Below are 10,751 nucleotides of genomic sequence, written 5' to 3' on the forward strand. Positions count from 1 at the left end.
TAAAATTTCAGCGTCATCACCTTAGGAAAATATGCATATCAAAGGCTGATTATCTTGTAATACAGCATTTTGGTTTTTAAATGCAGCTTATCAATCGATTTCTTTTACCAATCAGGCTTCAACCAAGATTCCTAGTTTTGGCTCCACTGAAGGGGCTCATTTTTATATTAATTTCACAGAATCTGAAGAATTCCAACATTCGTTTTTCTTTTTTTTTTTAAACCTACGGTTTCTTATTCAATTCCTATTCGTACCTTGAGGTGCAAATTGAAAAAAAAAACTCTGATTAAAAAATAATTTCGTATCTTATTTTCAACATTATTTACTAGAATAATCAGGAAAACGTAGAATATTAAGCTTTCTCGTTGGATTTTCAAATTTTTTTTTGGAAAGTCAGCAGAGTGTAAAATATAAAATTCTTTCATTGGAATTCCAAACTAATTGGTTGGACTTTGAAAAATTGGGTATTGGAAAGTCAAGAGAACATGAAATATCAAACTTTTCGCTGGACTTAAAACGTTTTTTGTTGGAAAGTTAAACAAATCGTTGAAGATCACATTCACTTTTTTGATTTTACATCTTTGCTGAAAATTCAATTATAATTTTTTTTTAAGCAATTGAAAGTTTAACACATTTTCTTGTTGGAAATCCATTTTTTTTTTAAAGTGTATATCTACAACTCAAGAAGTTAGAAAAGAACACCAAGAGAAAAACAGCATCAGATGAAAAGAAAGCGAATAAAGAGCCAGCTCTGCAATTCTATAGTAAAACCAGTATGTCATCAAGATCATTGTTAAAATTCATATCTGTGGTTGCAGTGGAACCCCCAAGCCTATAGATTTCACTGTTGAACTGCAACATTTTTTTAGTAGGCTCAAACTGGGAACAGCAAATACCACACACTGACAACCACAGCCGAAAGACTACTATTGAGTTCAGCATAGGCAACAACATTCGATTCCGAAGTTTTTTCTTCACAATATTCATCATAGAAAATGACCTCTCAACTACAGCATTGCTTATTGGCAGGCTGAGGAGGGTCAATGCCCACCTCGCTAAGTCACTACATGGAGGAACACCAGCTGGATCAAGATGGTGCAGGACCTTGACCCAGAATTCACAAGAGTCACTTGGAATTTCTCCGCCACAAGCTGATGCCCAGTCAACTACCAAGAGTCTTCTCCACTGACTCTCTAACTCACTAATATTCAGCACTGGAATAACATCCAAAGGCAAATCACTAAATCGAGGACGTAACTGCGACAAACAAATGGTCGGAGAAAGCACTTTCAGTTTCAGCAGAGAATCAAGAGCTGGGGGCAAGCGCTTTAAAACTGCTCTAGCAGCTGTCTTGAGAAATTTGAGGCAACGCAGCTTTACTTCTTCCTTTTGATGACTGATCAGCTTAGATCTTTCAAGCTCCAAATTGAACTCGTATCCGTAGTCAACCTGGGCTGTAGGAAGGTAATAAATTTCGAAGTCCATATTCATTGTTAATGACACTGCAGACGTGTGCAATATTCTCTGCAGAAGACTTAATACAAACTCTTTTAGCTCTTGAAATAAACGAAAGTGATCTGCGTTAGTGTGTTGGAAAAGGAGGTTAACTCTCTGAAATTCGGCCAATAATGGCTTCAAGAAAACAATATATGCCTTATTTCGTTCATCGAGGTACATATCATGGAGCATTCGGGCAGTGTAGCAACGTTCCTTTTCCTTCGCTAATCGAAAGTGCGCTGACAGCTCAGAATACTGCTCGAGTATGCGAACGACTGCTCTATATCGAGATAGCCAACGGGTATTGGAAGGAGCAATCATTTTCAACGGGGTATTCCCATCGTTTATGAGCTGGAACATTTGCTGATATGCCTCTCTTCGTAAAGGACTAACGTTAAACCACTTGTAAGTCTCTGAGAGCATGAACTCCAAATTGCTTGGAAGCTCTCTAACAGCCTCGGAAGCACACAAATGTAGGGAGTGACATACACATTTGAAGAGTTGGAGTTGAGGCAACCCGTCATCTTGTAATAACGTGAACAGCGAATGGTTCCCACCACACATGTTGTTTGCTCCATCTGTCCCAATACCTATCAGATTTTTAAGGGGAATTCCACATAAAGCTAAGACGTCTTTCAGTTCTTGATGTAAAATCACAGAAGTGGTCGAAGGTACTTAAACCATGCCCAAAGTAGCACAAAGAACTTTCTTCATCTTGGGGCTATAGTATCTCACACAAATACACATGAATTTCATGGTGGCAACGTCGGTCGATTCGTCCAGAATAAGGGAATATCTGCTGTCACCAACATCAGCAACAATCTCTTGGAGACTTTCTGGTCCAAGAACATTCTTGATAAGGGCTGAACATTTTGATCCTTCAATTTCGTTGCCTCAGAAACTGGTCCAGGAAAAGCACTCTTGATAATGGTGGATAGGTGGTCAATAGTCATAATCGATGAATGACATGCGACATGTGCTGCCAAAATCAGTTCTGCTTTTCGTGCTTTGACATCGAGCTGAGTAATTCCTAAGAAAAGAATGGGGTTTTAATTCAGCAGGTTAATCTGCAAAGTGTCAAATAATTCCTGCACTGCTTTCAACAGTTACTTACTTTTAAAAGTGAGAAATAATTTGAAAGAAGACTAAACTGACTTTTTGTGCAAGCTTTGGATAAGCATCTAACGCAAGGGTAAAGACGCCCTACAGGCTGAGGTTGAGGAAAGCCTCATATTCTCTGGTATTGACTTTGAATAAAAAGCTTTGAGATTGTAACATCCAGTTTGTGATATTTTTTTTACTTCAATCGTTTGAGCTGACAAACCACAGTCTAGGCTACTAGTTCTGCATGTAGTGAGGCCCTGAATATGTAATGAAGATTGAGACTATATGGATCTTTTCGGCCTTCTGGCCTTTGCCTCCTTACACTCTATCTCCTTGTACATCTATATCTATCTATATAAAAATAAGTTGTCTGTCTGTCAGGTGACGTCATGTTTCTATGTCGACTTACGTCATGAAGTTAGTTGTCGTCATTTTTGCTATGACGGAGACGTCATTAAAGATATTTAATCATGAAGTTTGTTGTCGTCATTTTTGCTATGACGGTGACGTCATTGAAGATATTTAAGACATATATCTTCACGTAGAAATCTATTAATGTTTAAGTTTAAAATGACTGATGAACTTACAATAGCAAAAGCCGATGAAGATGCTCAAAGAGTCTATGCCAAAAAACTTGCTGCTGATAGAGAAAGTCAGAAAAGAAGGCGTGCCGAGGAATCAAAAGAACAGCAAGGAAACAGGCTTGAGGCTGATAGAGAAAGAAAGAAAAGAAAGCGTGCCGAGGAATCAAAAGAACAGCAAGGAAACAGGCTTGAGGCTGATAGAGAAAGAAAGAACAGAAAGCGTGCCGAGGAACTACCAGAGCAACGCGAAAGCAGACTTGCTGCTAAAAGAGAAAGTGAAAAAAGAAGGCGTGCCGAGGAATCACAAGAACAGCAAGAAATCAGGCTTGCTGCTGATAGAGAAAGTAACAAATGAAAGCGTGCCGAGGAATCACTAGAACAGCAAGAAATCAGGCTTGCTGCTGATAGAGAAAGTAAGAAAAGAAAGCGTGCCGAGGAATCAGAGCAACCTGAAAGTTATCGCCTGGCATTCAGGTACAGCCCAGTCGATGATTATAGCTTGAGTAGATGTGTTCAAATAGGGACAATGTCTAAAATTTGACCCTATTGCAAGGCCTTGAAATTCAGTGGTGAAACAATGGGAATGTGTTGCGCCTCAGGAAAAGTTAAACTTCCTCTATTGGCTGCACCACCAAAGCCATTGAAGACTTTCTAATACTGGAACTACGTCAGAATCTAAGCGTTTTTTGTCAAAAATCAGAAAATACAACTCATGTTTCCAAATGACGTCGTTTGGAGCCCAAATCGAAAATCCAGATCAATTTATGTCTACTTTCAAAGTAAAAGGGCAAATTTATCATAGAGCAGGGTCCCTTCTACCATTCTCAGGCGAGAATCATAAATTTTACAATTGTACTTCATCAGTGATAGAAATTCTGAATTGAATGCACGTTGCGAAATTTCTCCCAACGTTGAAAGGACAATCGTTTCCCAATTGCAACATCTTTTCCACGAAAATAATAATTTAGTGCGTCTGTCCAAAACAGCCATCGATTTGATGCCTACTGATACGCATAAAATTGTTATTTCCGCTGACAAAACGCCTCCTGGCCAACATGTGCGTAGATACAATGCTCCAACTATCGACGAAGTGGCAATCGTTATGGTCAGTGATCAGTTTTTACCTCGAGATATTATTCTTCATAAGCAAAACGCTCAGTTGTTAAGAATTGCTGAAACTCATCGATGTTACGATGCCCTACAATATCCTATTATTTTTTGGGATGGAGCCGACGGCTATCACTTTAATATTAAATTGATGAATCCAGCCACTAACAAAGAAATGAATAAGAAATGCAGTGCAATGCATTATATTTTAAAATGCCGTGAATTGTTTCACCAATTTGTCGTTGATATGTTTGCTAAAATTGAATCAGAACGTTTGCTATATATCCGCCTGAATCAGACCAAGCTCCGCTCTGAACAATACATTCATTTGCGAGATGCAGTTATAAATGACGGTAATACCACAAACGTTGGAAGATTAACAATTTTACCTTCGTCATATGCTGGCAGTCCCCGTCACATGCATGAATATGCTCAAGATGCTATTGCGTATGTTCGTCTCTATGGTCGTCCAGATTTATTTATTACATTTATATGTAATCTATCTTGGGACGAGATACTGCAGCTTTTACTTCAAGGACAATCGGCGGTTCACAGGCATGACATTACGGCCCGTGTCTTCCGGCAAAAGTTGAAATTACTGATAAACTACATAGTAAAACTTAAAGTGTTTGGGTCAGTGCGATGCTGGATGTACTCAGTGGAATGGCAAAAACGAGGTTTGCCATACGCACATATACTAATCTGGCTACATTATAAAATTACTAAAAACGAAATTGATGATGTGATTTCCGCTGAAATACCTGATAAAAATGTCAATAATGGGTTACATGATATTATTGTAAAAAATATGATACATGGACCTTGCGGTGCACTGAACGAAAATTCACCATGCATGGCCAAAGGAAGGTGCACAAAGTAATATCCTTGACTTTTAGTATCAAACACAATTACTGGCATTGATGGTTACCCACAATATAGAAGAAGATCTACTGAAGATGGCGGTAAAACAGCAATAATAAAGAAGCGTAACGGTACCACCATCGAAGTAGATAACCAGTGGGTTGTTCCATATTCCCCATTATTATCAAAAACATTTAATGCACACATAAACGTTGAATACTGTAACTCCGTAAAGGCAATCAAATACATATGTAAATACGTCAACAAAGGCAGTGACATGGCAGTTTTTGGCTTGCAGCCCGAAATCAAAGATTTCGACGAAATCGTACAATATCAGGCTGGAAGATACATAAGCAGTAATGAAGCTGTTTGGCGAATTCTTTCATTACCGATACATGAACGTAGTCCAGCTGTTGTTCACTTAGCGGTACATTTACAGAATGGTCAACGTGTTTATTTCACGGAAACCAACGTGCAACAAAGAGCCCTGAATCCACCGGATACAACATTAACAGCTTTTCTTCGCTTTGCAAAAATGATTCTTTTTCAAAAAAAACTGCTGTATACTGAAGTGCCTTGGTATTACACGTGGAATACTAAAAATAAAGTATTTGAACGTCGAAAACAGGGTAAGTCAGTCGACGGCCAACCTACCATTTTCAAAGATACCACGATAGGAAGACTCTACACAGTTCACTCCAATCAACATGAATGCTTCTTTCTACGCCTGCTTTTGGTGAATGTACCCGGTCCGACATCCTTCGAGTATTTGAGAACTGTAAACGGTACTATACATGACACTTACCGTAGTGCATGCCAAGCTCTGAATTTATTGGAGAATGACCAACACTGGGATAACTGAATCAATGACGCGTGCGAAACGTCAACCCCAAGTCAAATTCGTGCATTGTTTGGAATCATTTTAACAACTTGCTCTCCATCAGCTCCTACAGAGTTATTGGAAAAATATAAGTCAAAAATGTCCGAAGATATACTCCATCGAAAACAGTTAGAGACGTCAGATATGACTTTTGATTTTACATCAGAAATTTATAACTACACTTCAGTTATTATAGAAGATTTGTGCGTACGTATGGCAAACAAACCTCTTCAGGATTTTGGAATACATTCACCTAACCGTATCGCTGCTGTTTCGACATGTGTAGAATTGGATTGTGAACATAGTTACAGTACGAGTGATCTATTGTCGTATGTACAAAATAACATTTCCAAGTTATCGTCGGAACAAAAAGACATTTATGATACGATAATGCATTGTGTCGATAACAACGTTGGAGAAATTTTCTTTTTGGATGCACCAGGAGGTACTGGTAAAACGTTTGTGATAAAACTGATTCTGGCATCAATTCGATCAAAAATGATATAGCGTTGGCAATTGCGTCGTCCGGAATAGCCGCAACATTGCTGCCTGGTGGAAGAACTGCTCAATCCGCTTTGAAATTGCCTCTGAATTTGCATTCTACAGAAACTCCCACGTGCAATATTTCCAAATCATCTGGGATGGATAAAGTATTGCAGCAATGCAAACTTATTATTTGGGATGAGTGCAAAATGGCACACAAAAAATCGCTCGAGGCTCTGGATCAATGCTTGAAAGATTTGAGAGGGAAGTCGAAACCCTTTGGCAGCACATTAATATTGCTTGCGGGAGATTTCAGGCAAACATTACCTATAATACCTAGATCAACTCCTGCAGACGAAATGAATGCTTGCCTGAAAAATTCTAATTTATGGGCACACGTAAAAATATTAAAATTAACTACAAATATGCGTGTCCGATTGCAAAACGATGACTCTGGTCAAACATTTTCAGATCAATTGCTGGCAATTGGAAACGGAAAGCTCCCAGAAGACTCAATTTCAGGACGTATACAACTACCTGCCGATTTCTGTAATTTAGTGACGTCCAAAAATGAACTGTTTGAAAAAGTATTTCCGAATATTCTAAAAAATTATAAAAATAATAAATGGCTAAGTGAAAGAGTGATTCTCGCACCCGAAAATATAGACGTCCACGAAATCAACAATATTGTTTTGACCAAGATTCGAGACCAGGCAGTCCTTTACAAGTCAGTCGACACAGTTTTGGAACCAAATGAAGTGGTTAATTATCCATCTGAATTTTTAAATTCCATAGATCTTTCAGGGTTTCCACCACACGTGCTACAACTAAAAATAGGCGTACCAATAATACTTTTAAGAAATATCAACCCACCAAAGCTTTGCAATGGCAGGCGACTTGCCGTAAAAAAAAACAATGGAAAACCTAATAGAGGCCACAATCTTGACAGGGCCTTTTGAGGGTGAGGCTGTTCTTATTCCTCGCATTCCCATGATTCCAACGGATCTGCCTTTTCAATTTAAAAGATTGCAATTCCTAATTCGATTAGCATTTGCAATCACCATTAATAAAGCTCAAGGTCAATCATTAGAAAAATGTAGTATAGATCTTAATACTGATTGTTTTTCCCATGGACAATTGTACGTTGCATGTTCGAGGGTCCTGACAATCGTAAACCTGACAATCTATTTATATGCAGCGACAATTGGACAGCGAAGAATGTTGTATATTCGCAAGTTTTACGCAGTTAATTTGTATTGTATCTATCTATCTATCTATCTATATAAAAACAAGTTGTGTGTATGCATGTTTGTTTGTTTGTAAAAAGAGCGTTTGCTTATGACGTCATTATTAGTACATACAGCTTTGTATATGCACAGACAATGGGAAAGCCAAGAATGTTGTATATTCGCAATTTTTACGTAGTTTGAAACACATATATAAATCTATCTATATTCACAGGTGGGACACAGGGACACAACTACAATGGCGCGTAACTAATATGGCGCGTAACGACTTACGCGCGCGGGGGGGCTTGGGGGGGGCGCGAAGCGCCCCACCAACTAGGTGTTGGGGTGGCGCGAAGCGCCACCCCAACAGCTAGTATACTATAAAAGCATCAAAAGGGCGGATTAAAATTGAAACATAATTTCATGAAACCTGTATTAACTCAGAAGAATAGAGTGTAATAGAGAATCAGCCTACAGAGGATTTTTTTTAATTCTCTATGGCACTTGTTCAGTGTATTGAAGGTTCACAAATACAGAAATATTTACAATTTACAAAAATAATTTGTAAACTTATAAAGCAAGTTCCATCCAGTTTTGTAAAAAACGATTTGCTGTGGTCTTTTGGCTCTTCTTGGCAAGGGCCCATATCAGGCTCTTGAGAGTTGGGATTAGGTCAGGAAAGAAAAGCTATCCAGCGATCTTTCTGTCAAAGCACTGTAGCTGAGATATCCCTTTTGTGCACTGTTAAGGTGCTAACACATTTCCAACTTACCATGGCTTATAACAGGTTCCTGAATCCTCATGGCTTGAGAGTTCTTCTTATGTTTGGCTGAATTGTAATGCTGATGCAAATCAGACTTGTGAGCTCGGAGTACTGCTCCATTGCAGATTTTGCAGCAGGCTTTTATATTGTTTCCAGACAAAGGCTGTAGCCATCCTTTGAAATCAGGTTCCTGCTCCCATTTAGGGTTGTAGACCCTTTTGCGATCTTTTTTTCTGAGAGGAGTAGATGGCGTGTCATGAGTGTCTGAAATTAACAACAAAGGCTATATCTCTAAGTCTCCACAAATAATATTTCTGATAAAACAAGTCTGAAAAATTTTAGTAGGATCAAATGCAGTGGTATTTTGCTATAAGTAGTTTTTCAACTTTTATTTTAATTTAATACCTCTTTCATAAGTTATGCTAATAAACTGAAGAACTCGGTTTGGCCCTATTTTACTTAAGGTCTTTAGATCACAAGTTAATATCAGTAATGGTATCAGGCATCTTTGTTTCAATTTCCATATAAACTTGACAATTGATTCACTGGTTCACAGTCAAATGAAAATTCTGTTTTTTTCTAAACTTCAAACCCTATTTTCCTTTCCTATTTGACCTAGGATCTTCATCTCAACACTTGATGTGATTCATGATTTTAGGCATTTTTTGTCCATCTTTGATTCAAATCTGTCACTACATTCATATACTATACAAACAAAACGAAAAAAATCAACTTTTTGAACGCTTCAATCTGACTCCCCCTCATACTATTTAGCCTAGAGTCTTCATCTCAGAGATGAAGAGTTTGGAATTTGATCCGACTTTCACTGAAAACTGCGAAATTAAACTTTTTTCAACACTCGAAATTCCCTCAATCTGTTTGAGCTGGGGTCCTTGATCTCAGAGTTTGATTTGAGTAATGATTTTAGGCATCTTTGATCTAGCTTTCATTAAGAACCATCAATCTATACATAAGTTATACTGAATTAAACAAGAAGCTCAATTTTCTTCAGCACTGAAAGTCTCCTCTCTCTTGCCCTATTTGAGCTAGGGTCTTCACATCCAAACTTGACATAAGTCATGGTCTTAGGCATGGTTGGTTCAATTTTCATTCAAGTCTGAAAGGGCAGTTCATCTGCTATACTTAATTGCACAAACTCAACATCTGCAGGTAACATCTAAGGTATCTATGTTGGCACATTGGCTCCCAATTATACTTTCATCTTTTGTCTTAGATAATGGGTCAGTATTGCATACATAGTCTAATAGGGTCAATTTTAACATGAATAAAGGTTTTGATAGGATATTTATGTTTAGGTTTTATATTTGGGTTTTCATCTCCTGTAGATTCTGCAGTAATGGAACATTAGCTGATATTTAGTCTGCTAATTTTCTTTTTAATTTGACTGTTTTGTAAAAAAAAAAAAAAAAAAAAAAAACATAAAATAGTGCAGCAGTCAGAGAAGTGCTAAAAAATGCAAATCTCCATAATACCCATTACATTAGAGGTATGCTTAGTTGAATATTTGCTTGTTCTGAAGTTTGCCATTTTCATGCCCTTGCTGTCACTAAAACTGACCACCAATTAGCCACAGAAGGTAATTAAGGGCCTCTCAAAATACATGAATAGGTGTTTGGCATCTTTATTCTTCTATACAGCCCAAAATTATACAGTTAAAATCTAGGCATTTCAATAAGCATGCCTCTATCATAAAGTCAGTAAACTACCTGCTCAACTTCCACCAAAAATATGCTTTTTAATAACAGGCAAACCTTGTCTAGGAAGCTACCTGAATCCAATAGGGTATGCAACTTTCTTACAACAGCAATGAGGATTAAAGATTGGCACTAGATTCAACAGTTGAATTTCCTTTGACCCTTGAATATAGATGTTACATAATTTACAACCCTTGAATCTCACAATCACCCAATTCGACAGTGGGGTCCAAAAGTTTTTATCTGGGTGACCGCTCATTTGACAGGTCATCACTACAGGGACAGATGGACCAACCTTGAAGTCTGGGTGACCTCTCTACGGGTTGATGACCCAGTCTAGGTGACCTCTCTTTGGGTTGATGACCCAGTCTGGGTGACCTTTATATGGACTGATGACCTAGCATGTATAGAGAGATTACCCAGATTTCAAAGTTGGGCCATAAGTCTTGGAATGATGACGTGTCAAATGAGTGGTCACCCAGGAGAGCTTGTGGACCCCACTACAATTTGATTGATCACTAGATTCAA

At 38.1% G+C, this 10,751-nt stretch overlaps 1 protein-coding gene across 1 annotated transcript; it reads right to left on the reverse strand.

The window, feature by feature from the left end:
- Positions 1 to 547: 547 nt before the first annotated feature.
- On the reverse strand, positions 548 to 10,448 carry LOC136033185 (uncharacterized). Its single transcript, XM_065713889.1, has 2 exons — positions 8,518 to 10,448; positions 548 to 2,527 (listed from the first exon to the last, which is right to left on the reverse strand). Exon 2 carries the CDS (start codon positions 2,059 to 2,061, stop codon positions 760 to 762), a length of 1,302 nt encoding a protein of 433 aa, XP_065569961.1. The 5' UTR covers positions 2,062 to 2,527; positions 8,518 to 10,448; the 3' UTR covers positions 548 to 759.
- Positions 10,449 to 10,751: the final 303 nt, after the last annotated feature.

Source organism: Artemia franciscana, chromosome 11 (genome assembly GCF_032884065.1).
Source record: "Artemia franciscana chromosome 11, ASM3288406v1, whole genome shotgun sequence".
NCBI classification, from domain to species: Eukaryota; Metazoa; Arthropoda; class Branchiopoda; order Anostraca; family Artemiidae; genus Artemia; species Artemia franciscana.